Below are 17421 nucleotides of genomic sequence, written 5' to 3'. Positions count from 1 at the left end.
ATATAAAGAGAACTGATTATCTTTATAGCTTCTGAGGGATGGGTCTGGGCAGGGACCCACCTATAAAGACCGCCCTATGGTTACCCACCCTGGTGGCATCACACTATTTTATGGACAGTGGCATTATTTTATTTAATTAATTATATAGATTGCATTGTATGAGAAAAACTACTTCTTGTGAAACTGATAAATGTCTATACAGTGCTTTACCAGCCCATTTAAGAATTTACAAATTTATCTTTAAAATCATGCTCTTCTTATTTTTCTTTTTCGACAGTTGTCTTCCTCTGCCTTTTAACACTTAGCTGCTGTCGCTATATTGTCAAATACAGCAGAATTTGGATAACAAGATCCTTGTCTTTATGCAATGAGAAAATACCGTGCTTTTGTTTCATTTCTTAACTGTCAAAGTAGTTCAACAATCCCAAGAAAAAGAATTGAAATTTAAATGGTTGTAATGAGCCTTCCCATACCAAGCAGCCAGATGCTTTATAACAGCTTAAACCAGGAGAGCACACTAAATCAGGATGTAATTTTGTTTTCTTTCAGCTCTTTGCATCAGCATTTTCATGTTAAATGTATACTTATATGCCTTTTTGATACATTTATTTGTTATTATTTTTATTACATTTATTATTTATTATTTTATATTGTAAAATCATTTACACTCAATGCATGCCGAGCCTAAACTGGCATTATTACTGTTTACAGAACAGATTTGCATTGCAGTTACTATTTATATTAAATGTCTCCACCTGCTGTAGCAGGGCCTTCAATTATAATTCATTTACATTGCTTGACAGGCTCAATTTTCCATCCCAGCCCATACCACAATTCCTCAGGGGTTTCTTAAATCAGACCCATGAGAATTCTTCATCTTCTGACTTTGAGTTAAGACATATTAGATATACAGTATATAAAACATAAACAGATATAAACCTAAAAATATATATTTGTTTTGCACACACGATACCACAGCAAATATAAATATTTATTGTTTGTATATATACACTCTATATACTGTATATATTAGATATATTTTCTTTTACACACATGGAGCATTGGTAGTAGTACTACCTATGCATCTCCAATACATTAAATACGTCCCTAACCTCAAAACAGCTGTAGTTGAAGTACAGATGATCTTGAGGGTAGCTATGTATGGAAATTATACCACCTAAATACTGTTACTGTACTTTGCTTGATTAAATACCATGTTTAAGCTTAGAATAAGCTTATTGAGACTAAATATTTCATACGTAGCCCTTCAGGTTAGGAAAAGCATGCCTAAATTTTTGCTAAATCTTGCCAGACTGACAGTTAATAAAAGTATGTTATTGTACAGTATAAATTGTTTTAAAATTCTATCCTTTTTATTTTCTGCTGTAATTATATAATGAACTTGTCTCCCTGAGTATATTAATAGTAGTCATTATTTTATCAAAAAACACAGAGTCCATTATAATCATTTTTAAAACCAAGCCTTTCTTAAATACAAACTTCAATCAGGATAACAGTATTTTATGTGCCTTGTAAACTGTTTTGGTATGATACAGTGAGCTAGAAGCACATTAAGAACTTTTTTCAGTAATTTTCTATATCTTGGAATTTTCATTAACATTGCTAGGAATGTTTAATTTGATGTTTAAATTTAAGTTAATGTGTGTATAGATAATAAATGTTATTTTTTTATTAGCTAATGATATTATAACAAATTGCATTTATCACACACACACATTCTTGATGAAAAGCCTTTTGAAAAAAAGTGGGAAAAGCTAAGACAAATGACATATTGACTTTAATTTTCCACTGCCCCTCCAGAAGACTTCAAATTTAAAGAGAATTAGTATCTGAAGAGATCCTACAGTAAATCATATGTTTATTTGCTTAATGTGATTTTTATTGGCAGTACTATTGTATAACACCAATCTAACAATACAAAAAAGTCTGGTCTAGTCCATATTCTATCAAGCTAATATGAATAAAACAAACTAAAATTGATTCTCTAGTTTCTTTATCTAAAACGCATTAGAGTAGTTATTGTTCTAAAAAATGTCCACAGCATGAGTACCCTGGACAGCTCATCGTTGAATGAATGAGCATGTGTAATCCTTCTTGTCCTTCATTAGGCCTGGATTTGTCAGACTTCACAGACGAGAACTTCGAGAATGATAATCCCTTTTTGTGAGATAAGCAAGTCTCACTGGCCATTCAAAACTTGAAAGCCATTTCAGCAAATCATAAGCTTTTTCACTCAGTGTAAGTGCAGGGACTTAAAGTAGTATTCTGCCCATCACTATCTACATCTGTCCTGTTTGCATGTTCTCTGAATACCCCACTAGCACTTCTCCATGTTCTTCTGTCCAACCTGTTCATGACATTATCCTGTCTTACTTCCATTCTGAGTCCTCAAAACAAACTAATGCATGTGCCACGTACCTTACCATTCTTTACAGCTACCTGGAAAGCTATTGCACACAATCATTGGGGAGAGCACACTCTACATGTATTAGATAAAACATGTATCATTACACTGTCTTTTCACTCTTTTTCACATGGTATATTATTATGAAAATAATATAACAAACTTACAGTAGGTATGTTACTTGCTCGAATAGTAATGTGTATACATTTTGGTAGTTATTCAGTGTCTTTAGAAGAGTCATTTTTAAAAGCTTACCTCTGGTTTATAGACCTTGTGTGTATCATATTAACTTGAATGCTAAAGTATGTGTGAGCAACATTGATCCGTTGAACACTGTCACATTTACATTCTCAGCATGGGTTGAGCTCAGTAGGTGCACTGCCACAGGGAGAAAGCAAGGAATAAATCCTAAGATTCTAAAACCGTAATACAGTTTTTTTCCTGCTGTAGCTGCTATAACCCTAAGGATGAAGTTTTTAAAAGTACTTCCTTATGCAGTGTGATGATTCAGCCACTGAACACTGCTTTATACTGCTGCTTTTTGAACACTATGAGAAAAAATTCCAGCTCTTGGCTGCTTAGTGATGCCAACAAACTGACAGCTAGTCACTTTATTTTAAGTTAATTAAGTTGTTTCACTTTTGCTCTTCTCCAAAGACAATATTGTGATACTTGACATTTCAATGTCAAAACATATTTTTTATGAAGAGGGTTCCTTATGCACATTGTACTTAGCTGCATGGATAGAAAATGTCACAATGCATTAATAAAGCATTTCTATTGACAACAGTTGCCACAGGCACAGACTGCTATATTGGCCTTCTTTGTGTTATTGTCTGACTCTTGTCTTCTACGTTTTTTCTTTCTACCAGTGGGTAATAAAAACATGCTGTGTGTTCAACCCAGTGATTTCGAGTAAAGATAAGTTTGGGTTGCTACAGGGCGGCACAGTGTTTAGCATCGCCTTCGGGCAACCTTGTTGTGAAAGGCGCTATATAAAAATAAATTGAATTGAATTGCTGCCTTGCAGTGCTGGGTTCCATTCTGGACGTAATGTGCTCTCTGTATTTGTGTCTGTATGTGTCCTGCGATGGACTGGCATCAAATTCAGGCTGTACCCTGCTTATGTAACCATAAGTATAAAAAGATAATGTGAGCTTTAATATTTTATACTTAAATAGCACATCCTCTCATAATATCACACTTAAACAGTTTAGTTTGTTAACATGGTTGCTAATTAATAATTAGCCTGATAACAGGTCTTGCATTTCCAGAGTGCTTCGGTATATTTTCATATTAGGGAACCAGCTGCCTTTGTCACCTCATAAAGGTGTAAAGGTGTACTGTATGATAATCAGTGAAACATTTTTAATCCCCGAGTGCACAGCAGCCTGCATAAAACTGAACAGCATAATAAAATATTGAATAAATACAGTCATCCTATATATTAATATTCAAAATTAAAATATATTCATCTGTTTTTTTTGCTAGAACAGGAACACAAAATGTAAAAACAATGATCTAGGAGTACAAAATTACACATACTGTTATGTACAGTACATATTTTCTTAGTGTATATATATATGTGTGTGAGAATTTTTATATTCTTGTGATTCATGGCAGACTCCCATCTGTTTACTGCTGTGCCGATAGAGTGGTCATTTATGATATGTATTGTCCCTAATACTTGCAATTAGGTTCTGGCATATGATGCACACTCTCAACTAGACTTGCTAGTGTAAAAATTAGGTCAATATTGTGAAGCTCATTAGTCATTTTTATTTTTGTCTAGACTGTTTCGCAGTCCCTTAAGAAATAAAAATCTATATTGGAAAAATGAGCTAATGTTTTTTGCAATGTGCATTCTGTAACTCAGTATTGGTAGAAATCTGCTTGTGTTACTAGTGTTCTACATACTGTACCTTTTAAACTACATTTTTACCATAAATGTTTTATAATGTTTGATTAAGCATTTGAATGAATCAATGAAAGAATAGTTAATCAAATTGTATGTGCCTTTGGGTTTGTGTTAACTTATGAAAATGATTTTGTCAAGCTAAATATCTTCAAAGATGTATCTTAGGTTCTACTGGGGAGTGATAAATCATACTAAAGTATTTGGAAACTGATTCATCTGAGTGGACCTCGAGAACTGTCAAAAGTCAGAAAGTTTTTCTTAAAAAAACCCAAAATCATCACTATTATTTGGACAAAATATATTAAAATGTACTAACTTTTCTTTCATAAGGTTATACTGTATTTTAGGACACATTCGCAATTGAGAGTGAATTTGTAGCAGTATCAGTTCAAAGTAAAAAATAACTAGAAAGCTGAAAACAGTTTTGAAGGCTTAACAGCAAGTTCTGTTGTCCTGAATATTAAAGGAAAGCAATAATAGGAAAGCAATATATAAGACTGAAATTGAGTGGATGTTAGTAGCAAAGAAAAAAATGTCTAAGAATTATTTGTCTTTGCATTGCAAAGCACCAACAGAACTCTGTTATAATTCAGTATAGAAATGTGTGTTAAATTTACTTACTAGCACCACATTTTATGTAATGTAGCAAGTTCCTGGTAAGTGGTGTCTTGGCATGAACTGTGTAAATGACTAGATCAGCTACAGTACTATGGTAAAAAAAAACTCCTAAATATTATTCAGATGTGTCTTTTTTCACCTGCTTAATGTTGCCTGTTTATGGTCTATGTTGTCCCAGTCAGATGCTGAGATACGCATTCCTTTGTTTTCTCTGCATTGGATTACAATTATTCAGTGTTTATTTATACCTCTTATAATGCAATCAGCAGGCTTGATTTGTTCAAAACTGACTTTCAAGTGTTTTAACAAGATCTTAAGTCTTGGCTTTGCTGCATTGGCACTCTATTAAGTGTGTCATTGGTTTTAAATCCTGTCTAATTAAGCCTTATAATCCGGCTTCTTGCTACCTCAAAAATGTGCTGAATTATTAAACTCCATCCCAACAGCTTTACTCACTGGATTCTGGTTCGCTGTGAGTCCCCATGATGAGATGCCATACATTTGGCAAATGGGCTTTTTGCAGTTGCACATCTAAACTCAGATTGTACATGACTTCCAGTTAACTTCTTTTTAAAGTTGTTTAAAAGGATTCAGACTTACATTTCCAGATTTTTTTATTGACATTTCTTTGTCTCAACTTGTTCTATGCATTACCCATGCATTTGCCTAAGTATTATTTTTTCATTGATGTTCTTTTGATTGGAAAATGCTTTGAGATATCTTGAGATATCAAGATATCTTTGAGACACAAACATCACTGGATAAAACTATTATGTTTATTGTGCAAGGCCAACTTGATCCCATATTGTAATTGTACTATCTCTAAAATGACTTTTCCCAAGTCATAAGTTGATTGGTCAAATAGTTTATGTCTAATAAATTGAAAAATCCTAACAATCTTTAGTGGCTTCCATGCTTGGAAGTCTAAAAACATTTAGAAAAAACTCTATGCATGTAATTATGGGTAAGTATGGAGGCTTTTAAAGTGGTTGTCCGAGCAGATCTGGGAATCCCAAGGAAACCATTGAAACAGAAGTATAAATAATTTAAACTGTGGCTGTCAGAACACCAACATAACACAATCTGGAACAAGCTACACAGCCATGTTGTTGAAGCCTTAACTATTAACTACCAAACTACCAAAAAAATGGATTAAAAGGACTTACTTCTTCCATCTTATTTGTAATTGTTCTTCCTTGATTCTGAAAAGATTTTGCTGGCGTGCATAGAAAATGAAGAACAACCAAAAGCAGAAGGAAAGAAAATAATTCCCTGGGATATCAGCTGGAGTGTACACATCTGAGGCACCGTCAGACTGATTTGCCACTTGCCAATGTGATTAATGGCTCAGGTGCAGAGGGACGTTTTGCTCCCTGAAAAGCTCATTGATTTATTATCATGAAAAAGCAACCACAAAAACACCATTAAAATATGAAAAATGATTGATTGATGTACAAGACATTAATCAAAGATATCAAAAAGGATGAGTGAGATGAGACAGGTTTACATGGATTTCCTCTGGTTGCTAAAATGTATATTGTAAAATATAATAAAGAAGAAGAATGTATTCTTATTATTATTATTGTGTCTTTCATAATGCATATATTATAATGCAGATCCCCAAGTCTCTCTACAATCAAACACTACTGTATATATATATACACAAATACATGTACTGTACATGAACTATAAACCCCTCTAATGCACCAGGTATTTTCATTTTATTTTAATATTGTATGAGATTCTTTCTTGTCACTTTATGGTTTTTTGTTATGTTGTATTTAGTGTTTTTGCTGTTACTGTTTTTATTGTCTAATTGTCTAACTTGTGAGCACACTGAGGCAAACTCCTAACAACTAAGTGGGTATGGCAATAAATATTGAATCTGAATTTGAAATGTAAAAAAGTAAATTTAACATAAGTAAAATTCTGTATAGTATAAAACTGCATTTTAAGACCGGGTTTGAAAGTAACGGCTGACTTGCCAGGTTTAAATATGGGCTAGGAGATCCTTCTGTAGTAGCGATGAGAAAGCACGGTCTCCCAGTATTTGGAGTTTTATATTGGAAACTAAAACACTAGGGTTCAAAGAATGCAAATAGCATGTTAGCTTTTAGGGAGTTAATAGTTCTATGATGTGCACAATATTTCCATTTAAGCAACTTTGAAATAAAAAACAGAGGCATTTACATTTCCCAGTGAGAAAAAAAGGCTTTCAAAGTCATCCATCAGCATCATATTTAATTATCTCTGTTCAACACATCTGTGTATTATTAAATGAAAGAAAGAAAAGGGACATATCAGAAGCACACTGAAATTAACTACAGTGGTGTGAAAATTCCTTCACAGCGCTGTAAAAGACTCATTGCCAGTTATCGCAAACGCTTGATTGCAGTTGTTGCTGCTAAGGGTGGCCCAACCAGTTATTAGGTTTAGAGGGCAATCACTTTTTCACACAGTGCCATGTAGGTTTGGATTTTATTTCCCTTAATAATAAAAACCTTCATTTAAAAACTGCATTTTGTGTTTATTTGTGTTATCTTTGTCTAATATTTCAATTTGTTTGATGATCTGAAACATTTCAGTGTGACAAACATGCAAAAAAAATAAGAAATTAGGAAGGGGGCAAACACTTTTTCACACCACTGTATGTGAACAATGTGATTGTTGCTCCTTTTATGTGAAGTTCCTTGAGGGTCAGCTTGAGATAAAAATGCAGTTGATTTGAATTGTTGGTGTTATCATATTTGAAGCATTTCTCTTCAATACATATCTGGCCATTTTCTAACAGCTTCTTCCAATTCAGGGTCACGGGGAGCTTTAGCTTATCCCAGCAAGCGACAAGCACAAGGCAGATATCTCCATAAATGGTAAACCAGTTAATCACAGGGCACAGTCAGACCAGCACCAATTTTCCTAGAAGCCAATTAACCTACCAGTATGTTTTTGCACTGAGGGAAGAAACCGAAGCATCTAGAGGAGACCCATGCAAACTCCAAGCAGACAGAATCAGGCATCTGGAAGGCCAAGTAATAAGTGCTGCAAGGCAGTAATGTTAACCACTGCACCACATTGCCTCCTGCTGTTTGACTAATGAACTCCAAATTTTCCCCCACAGTTTCATCATGAAACAAACTCTTAAATTTGTTTTATTGTTGCTCTTGTATTTGAAAAATGAACTAGTGTCTCAATATATTTTGTTTGACCTTCTTTAGTTTGCCTTAACTTGGCACGTTTGATATCGGTGTAAACTAACTGTTATTGAACTCTACTAATCACTGCCTGGCAGGACTGATGGGTTCCTTAAATCTCAAATGTTTACTCTCTCTCTATTCATTTATGATGGGAGCCTCAGTGGGAGACCAATTGTCATGTTATTATGAGTGATTATCATTAAACTCTGCCACTTATAAATTTGATGAATAGCATGTTTATAATTTTAAAGATATTTTAATACAAGCTAAAGAAAAATAACTAAATGGTGAGCCAATTAATCATCAAAAAAGTTAAGTAAAAGATTAATTTTGCCTTAAAGTGTTTAAGTCTCTGATGGGTGTGTTTTCATATACAGTACCACTGAGAATCAGCAACACAATAACGTATAGTTTTATTCTTATTTGCGTTTTTTTTATTTTTCTCAAACATTACTATATTTTAATTACTTCTTGGCATTAAAAAAATATTACAAAATGCAGTTAGGCTTGTTGCTCACATGATTGTTTTCTCCACTTTTGAATGCCAACAGCACAAAACATTGAATGTAACTCAGCAGCCATATCACCCTGCAACTCACAACTGGCAGCCCACTGAAGCTAAGCAGGTGTGAGCCTGGTCAGTACCTGGATGGGAGACCTCCTGGGAAAAACTAAGGTTGCTGCTGGAAGAGGTGTTAGTGGGGCCAGCAGGGGGCGCTCACCCTGTGGTCCATGTGGGTCCTAATGCCCCAGTATAGTGATGGGGACACTATACTGTAAACAGGCGCCGTCCTTCGGATGAGACGTAAAACCGAGGTCCTGACTCTCTGTGGTCATTAAAAATCCCAGGGCGCTTCTCGAAAAGAGTAGGGGTGTAACCACGGTGTCCTGGCCAAATTTCCAATTGGCCCTTACCAATCATGGCCTCCTAATACTCCCCCTCTATGAATTGGCTACATTACTCTGCTCTCCTCCCCACTGATAGCTGATGTGTGGTGAGCGTTCTGGCGCACTATGGCTGCCGTCGCATCATCCAGGTGGATGCTACACATTGGTGGTGGTGGAGGGGAGTCCCCATTACCTGTAAAGCGCTTTGAGTGAGTGTCCAGAAAAGCGCTATATAAGTGTAAGCAATTATTATTATTATTAACAAAGAAATTGAAAATATTTTAAAATATTAGATAATGTGAGAAATGTTTGTTTAAAGTTTACTACCGATATAGAAGAAATTAGAGTATCAATGCACAGACATTCATGAAGAAAAAAGACTACTCATTGTCATGACGCTTTGTCATTTTTTTATTTTGTCACATAAGTCAGGTGAGACCAAAGTCTCATTTTCAATGACAACCTGGAGACCTAATTATACATCAGGAGTAATTTGCACAGAGTGTCTTGTTTAAGGGTGTGTGACAGCAGCATCCAGCCTAGGACTTGGGTTTAATGAAAACAATTCTGTTTTTTATTCTATTTGTTTTTTAAAAAGTGGCACCTTTTCACTCTTGTGAAGAAAAACAATTGCTTTGAATATTTTTCACCCTTGCAGAATGGCAATATTACTCCTTGTTTCTAGTCGCTTTGTGTTTTTACATAAATTCAAAATGCTTCCTTTTCATTCAACACATACAGTAAAATATTACACCATACTGTATATCTCAATTTACTAAATCTGAAGATTAACAGTAGCACCTTGTCTCCAAATGCTTTTTTATTATATGAAATAAAATCTAGTCATCTGAGATATTTCGTCCCCTGTATTTGCAGTAAGGCTGAGCTCATACATAATACATTGACTGTAAGCAGACAGAGCGAACTGTGGCTGGGGATTGCGATTCAAATCTGTCATGTAGAAATGTCTAGCCTGCATTAGCATATTGAACACATGACTAGGCAGTCTGCCATTAGTCTTCTCACAGTCTGGGTTTTGCACATAATGAGAATTCCACAGTCTAATTACAGTGCATAGTCTCTGCAAATACTGACCTGACAGCACTGGCACTATGATGGCCAGAGAGGAACTGTAGTATTCAATTGAACATGGTTGTGTCCACAATTCTTAGTCATTAAAGAGTCACAGTTTCATAACAGGAAAATTAGACCCTTAATTGCTGTTCTTAGTAAAATGTTGATGTGTACCATGGAACCAATTTTATTTTTACCCATCCTGCACTGGTAATTGTTGAGACTGAGGTCAGTCGTAATGAAGAAATTCTTCAGCGAAAGGTCTTTCACACTAAATCAGGTGTGATTTGCCATTCCATACAGTATGTACTTGGATTCTTATTGTTGTGACTCTTTCATACAAACTGTACAGTGTATAAAGCTCTTATACTTTATACACTGTACAGTCCCTCAAAAAATGTTAATACAATTTCACTTATTACAGGTTTTTGCTTTGCTTGCAAAAAATATAATGATCTCCTCTTATATATACACTTTCGCTTACATGTAATTTACCTTGAATGGAAATGTTACCATATAAATAAAAGCTTATGATGGTTCTAATTAATCAAAATTAGATTATTTTTAAATATGAATTTCTAAAATAAATAGGTTGCACACTGGAAGAATCTACATGCCCACTTTAATCCACAAGACTTTCCTTAATTACTTAAAGCTCATGCATTGATTAATTCACCACAACCATGGTGGCTTTCATAAGGAATGACCTGACTTTATTAAAGGTTTCATCATGATTTAGACATTGAATTTAGGAAATTATTTTGTTTGCACTTGCCTCAGTTTGTGAGATTATACTGTAAGGTAATACCTTTTTCTAAAATTCACCTTTTACCTCTTTATTAATATCAGTCAACTTGGAAATAACGTTTCAAACGATAAAAATAACCTTAACCCCGAAGAGCAAGAGATCAGTGGGGAGAGGTGTGTACTCATGGGTGAAAGGTAAATGCTATGCGCTGTTGTCTTACGGAAGTGTCTGTCTGCATGCAGGCTGCTCTTGTGGGAGGAACAACGATGATAATCGGCCATGTCTTACCAGACAAAGACACTTCTCTGCTGGAGGCGTACGACAAATGCCGAGCCCTGGCTGACCCCAAGGCCTGCTGTGACTATGCACTTCACATGGGGGTCACCTGGTGGAGCCCGAAGGTACATCGACTCTATGTTGCTTCATCCATTCCTGGAAATAGGCTAAATTGCTTCTTTCAATGTCATTCTTTCTTTTTTGAGTAGCTGGATTTCTACTATTCATATCAGCACTCAAAAGTCACTTTCACAGCATTTTATCCTGCTATCCAGGACCCATCTGCCTTTTTTTCTTTGTTTAATGAGAGATCCAGTTCTGGCAATACATGGCAATAACATGATGATTTTAATCAGAAAAGTTTTTCTCTTTTTATGTGCAATTCAAACAAGCTTTACTTTCCCAGTTGTGAACAGTTTTTAGATCTATATATTCTATTTGTATTACTCAAATTATTCCAACTTTACTCACTACTGACTTTTAGTAGGATGGAGTCCCATTTTATGTCCTATAAATACAAGACTCACAGAGATTGGTATCAGCAGGTGTGTAGATACAAGAAAAAAATACCCTGAATGTTGTCTGTACTATAGAAGAAAAAAAGAAGAAGCTGTAGAAGTAACAAGTATATGTAACTTATGTAAAATAATTAAATAATAATCTTCTTAGAACAGAAAAGAATTAGTGATATTTTCATTGTTATCTTTGTTAGGTTGCTGTGATAATTATTTAATTTAACTGCAATTATAAAATACTGAATTGATAGTGTAGTAGCTACAGTATATTTTGTAAAATTCCTTTACAGTATGTTAATAGAAACAGCCAGCTGTCAATCTTCATGCTGGGACAACGTACCAACAGTACTATTTAGAATCCTTACACATTGTAAGGAGTACAGTTAGCCAACAGATTTTGTTCAATGCCAACTGACTGAGCGAAAATAAACAAGCAAAATTAAGAGAACAGATTGAATACATGGTAGTTAAAATAAGTATTGGCAGTTTAAGTGGGGTGTGTATCGATTTTTTTTAGCTAAGCATAAGATATGTGTTCACATAGTGGAATTCCAATTGACATTTTTGGTGAATCTGTGCTCAAATAACTTAAAACTCATAATGTGCTATTTTGAGATTAACAGGTTGAAGAATAAATATTAAAAATGCCATTAACTCCATTTGAAAGCCCCAATTGAACATTTGAAAGTTGAGTTTTGTGTTTTGAAAAGAAAATTAAATCAAATCTTCCCTAATTTCAGCTCCTTTACTAGATGTTATTCATGTTATTTATAATGTGCTTCCTCAAAGTGACATTATTACTTTAATTTACTTTATTAATAATACGTTATTGTCTACAAACCTGTTTACTGCCATGACTGAAGCCCTGCCTGTTCCTCAGGTGAGGTCTGAAATGGAGACGCTGGTGAGAGACAAGGGAGTGAACTCATTCCAGATGTTCATGACATACAAAGACCTGTACATGCTGAGAGACAGTGAACTGTACCAGGTCTTTTATACCTGCAAGGACATCGGTGCTGTGGCACGTGTCCATGCCGAAAATGGAGAGCTTGTGGCTGAGGTGAGATTTTGTGTTATATACATTACTGCACAAACTAACGCGATTACTGGACCTGGTCAAGTAGGAACTAAAATCACAATCAACAAAACTGTCACCCCTATCACTTGAAATAGAAATCTCAGGTAGGTGTATAAATACCTTTGTTTTGAGTGGATGGTGAAAATAGTTCTTATGCTGTATACTGTACACTGCACTAACATTTTAAACAAGGAAAAGGGGGAATGTTGTTTGAATCAAATTCCTATTCATTACAGGGATTATCTATTTGCAAGAGTAAAGTCCTGTGGCTGTAATACCACTGATGCCCCAATATTGTTTTCTAATTTTAAACATTTTTTATATTGAGTATCAAAAAATGTTACTACTAAACTTGAACGATGAACATACAGTACTTGAACAATGTACTGCAGTGCCCCAGTCGGGTTGTCATCAGTCACAGGTGGAGTTTGGAGTGACTAGACAGTCCTGCCCACATCAGATTACCATTCATTCTGCACAGCTGTGGCTCCCTGACTAACGTGAATCATAGTGGTCTACCCAGAACCTTGATTCATCACTACTGACAGCTTCACTTCACTATTGGAGAATCCACCTGAGGTGGCTTGGTCCACCCTTCACCAACCAGTGGCACACAAGCGTTACTGCTTGATAAGTGGGATGTATTGGTTCCGTACTATGTGTTTTCTTTTTTGATGTTCACTGGGCATTCAACAGGCTCACCAGAAAAAACATATGATTGACTGCCCTGCATAATCAAGATGTTAATCTGGCCTGCTCCTTTCTTTTGATTGCATTGTGCTGTCCTTCTAGTCTCCTTATATGTACATTCCAGTGCTTTGGTTTAAAAAAACAAGTGTGAAACTGGCTGTGCTTTCTTTGGCAGCCAACACAGATAATAGAATCACTTCACAAAATAAAGAGATGGGCAAAATTAAAAATGAATTAATAAATACAGTAACCTTTTTCAGAAATTTTCCAAATTGACTTCAGAAGTTGCCTTCTCCAAATGTTGTAGAACCAATCAAAGTCACTCTCCCATAATTACAAAGAACAATTCCTTAAGTTAATTCTGCTTTGAATGTTCCAACACTACTGTGTGGAATGTGTTAGTTCACAGCATTGGGAGGCTTATGTAGATTGATACATTAACTTTATGAAGTTTTGATGTGCCCAATGGCTTTATTCTTCTGGCCAGAACAATAGGCTGATACAGACTGATTAACAAACACTGAAAAATCAGGTCAGCACTCCCTTGTGGATACAAATGACGCACCAGAGAAAGGAAACAATGTCACATTCATTTTACAGTGGAGAAAATGTTATTTATGTTATTATTAATACAAGCTAAAAATAAAAACAAAACAGGCCCTCAGCTGAGAGTAGAAATGTTCAAAATAAATACCTTTTGGTCTAAAATCAACAATACAGGCATGCAAAGGCCAGCATGAGCCACTTTTAAAAATTAAAAATCAGAGTCAGATTCTTCAGAGAATTAATAATTACAGTATAATAAGAATAGAGCCATGACTAGAGATGGAAGTGTAAGTGGCATGAATATGCTGGTCAATGTTCTATCATGAACTCAAAGTCCTTTTATCAATCATGTCCCCCCAAAAAACCATGAAGGGCTCATTATAAATTTGGTTGAATACTGAGACATATACAGGAGCGACAACAAACAGGCAGCAGCAACATAACACTGATTTCAAATCTGTTGTTTCTCTCTCTTTTCATGTAACCTATTCTTTGCTGTGAATCCAATGTCTCCATGCGGTAATAATTGCTTACTTGAGTTGTGTCTGTTTGCAGTGCATTGATCAAACAATATATGATGCACAAAGAACAAGAGTTGAAACACAAATGCCCATATACAGACTGTGGCATGCTTACGTATATAATTTCTCTCCGAAATGCATTTGACATCATAGAACTCTAATAAAATTGCCCTTGAAGATACAATTGTTTTAGTTTCTTACAAAAGGACATTGTCCAGGCAGTGGTGTCAGTTGGGCAGATGAAATGTGTCATACTTACCCTACACTTCTTAGCTTTTTATCTCCACCTATTTCCCTTCTACTTATGTGTAACATCACCCTGCTCCTTCTGATAAATCAAAGCCTTTTCTGTTTGCTTAACTGAATAAGGGCTGTGCAAATATGGTATCACCCCTAAATCCTATGAATGTGATCAGTGTGCTCTTAACACAGTTCTTTGCTGGAGACTAGAAAGTGGATTAGTGGGGAATTAGGTGAGAGCTGAGATGTACTTACAGCTCTGCTAGACTTACAGATGTCCCTTTCTTAAACTTTCTTAAATGGTCATGTACTGTATGTGGAGGAACAAGTAATGTTCCATGGAGCCTTCTTCAGGTGTTACTTTGAATTAGTAATTGGAGAAATCGTAATGTTTGAAGTGACGTTATTAAAACAGTATCTAGAATACAAACTAATGGAATAGGGTTCATAAGGCATATCTTTCTATAAATACCCCCTTGATGCTAAACATGGATTTTTTGTTCTTTACAAAAGAAATCAGGTGTTTTCATTAAAGATCAGTTGCGCAGCAACTCTAGCCCCTGAAGCTCCACCTTGTGGATGTTATCGGATATATTAAATTAAAATAGTATTTCCAACTTTGTTTTTGTACCTTACTGGTAATTCTAAGGTAAGGTAACTCTAAGATTTATTTAATATGTCTCAAGCATTTTAGGTTTAATGAAACTTGATGTTGTCGGAATGTACGCATTGAAATATGCAATATGTTTTCCTTATCATTTAGATCTATGAATCTCAGTGTCACAACAGACAAGTGCATAAAATCTCAGAGATTGTTTACATTTTAAATTTAATCACATCACGTTTTTCAAAATAGCTTTTGAGAAGTTGGTGCCAGGTTCTGCTCTGTAGGAAATGAAGGGTCTGTGTCTTACAGGGGGCCAAAGAGGCGCTGGACCTGGGCATCAGCGGGCCTGAGGGCATCGAGATCAGCAGACCTGAGGAGGTGAGCAGGCAGGCGGGTCCACCTGTGCCCACTGAATTATCCCCAAGCTCACGGAAACCTACAGGGGGATGTGCAAGGCAGTTGTTGGCTCCATGGGAAAATTCGTTCATTCTTGTGTGAAGGCACTGGAGTGAAAGTAAAGAACGTAAAGGGATTAATCAATTGCTGCTTCTGGAGTTTGCACTGTTTCATCTACACTTGAGTGACTCTCAGGGGCCGATTTTGCTCCCTGAAGATAAGAATAAAAATGCTTTCAAAGCTGTTCTTCTATCCTTCCAAGACATAATTCTGCAAATTTTAATATGTGATGCTAAGATATTTTAATTGCCAGTGTTTAGTGTTTTGTTCTTTGTGTTGTAATGCATGGGAGTATGTCTGAAAATTATGTTGTTTTTACTATTTGCTGAGCAGACAGCTGATGAACCATGTGAAGTATTTGTATAGTTTTCCATTAGGTGTAGACATACTGTACAGGAATATGGACCTGTACAATGCAATTCAGTAAATGGCTCTCAGGGATAGTGGTAGTCTTTAGGAGCTTTGCAATCTCTTCAATTTCCATACTGTACTAAAGTACTAAATTCAATAAAGGACGGCACTCTTGCCTTTCAGTACCCATTTTTAGGATATACAGTATAAATGAAATACATGGATTCTTTAAAAGAAATGTGAAACACGTCAATGCAATTAGTAAACCCTAATGCAGGATTCCCTAATTGCATGCATTTGATATTTGATTTAACCAAACACTTAAGATTAATATCATAATGTATTAATTGCAGAAAGACAGTGCAGTTTAGCTATTACTATGTTGCTTAATCTCATTGCCCTGACTTGTTAAGTCCATTTATATTTATGTTATTATATATTATATTTATATTCCTTTTATAACAGACTCCTTATTTGTTTGCACACAGCACCATGAAACTGTACTGTACCTGCATCAGCAGTCACAATCATTAGAATCATTGTGTCATGATGGTATCAGAGTGTCAGAAAGTTTTTTTAATGGGTTTTGGAGCACTAAAGGTTTGATAAGATTAAGGCCGTCCTGTCTAGGTGTTGTGATGATGTCTTGTATGCTGCTTTATTTGTTGAGCACTTGCCTGTAGAGCCTGAAAACTATGTGAGCTTTGGTGTGTAATAGAAAAGGACTATAGTCACTATAGGGAAACACAGTTTAAAGGTTTTCCTTTAAAAATCCTTCTTTCTCAATTTCTGCAACTTTTGTTTTCCACCAACAGCTAGAGGCAGAGGCCACTCATCGTGCCATTACCATTGCTAACAGAGTAAGTACTGCATTCATAATATACTGCAGTGTGTGTGTTTGAGTCCCTATCTGTTCCTGTGATGGGCTTTTTTTAAAAGACGTATACTGTAAATATATATATCAACTGGAACTGGTTTATTTCTGGGAAAGATTAAATAAAGTCAGAAATTATCCCCGTAAACAGACTATAGGAAAGCAAATCCAAATTTCCAAGAGGTATGATTTCTTATCATCTGAGTTAAAAGCATTAAAAATGTCTAATAAAATGGTTTGTTTACAGTAAATCTTTAGAACAATCATTTTTAGTATTTATCACCTTTCAGACACTTCTTATTCTCTAGCTGCTTTATTCATTCAATTGTAACTTCATTGCTAATTTTAATATTTAGAAGGCACAGCACAGGTCGTTCATTTTTGTTGAAAACAAGTTCAATC

At 35.3% G+C, this 17421-nt stretch overlaps 1 protein-coding gene across 2 annotated transcripts in view; it reads left to right on the top strand.

Annotated features, from left to right (window-relative positions):
* Window positions 1-17421, top strand: part of LOC148674789 (dihydropyrimidinase-related protein 5) — a 60542-nt gene that overhangs the window by 29316 nt on the left and 13805 nt on the right. For both annotated transcript variants that reach the window (XM_088625417.1, XM_088625415.1), the window contains exons 3-6: window positions 11108-11266; window positions 12537-12716; window positions 15648-15716; window positions 16961-17005. In XM_088625417.1, the coding sequence (XP_088481543.1) occupies window positions 11108-11266; window positions 12537-12716; window positions 15648-15716; window positions 16961-17005 (453 nt within the window). The remainder of the gene's footprint in view (window positions 1-11107; window positions 11267-12536; window positions 12717-15647; window positions 15717-16960; window positions 17006-17421) is intronic.

This window comes from Lepisosteus platostomus, chromosome 3, assembly GCF_059453375.1.
Source record: "Lepisosteus platostomus isolate fLepPlt1 chromosome 3, fLepPlt1.hap1, whole genome shotgun sequence".
Taxonomy (NCBI): Eukaryota; Metazoa; Chordata; class Actinopteri; order Semionotiformes; family Lepisosteidae; genus Lepisosteus; species Lepisosteus platostomus.
Note: the sequence above shows the minus strand (reverse complement) of the source record. Positions and strands in the feature narration are given on the sequence as shown.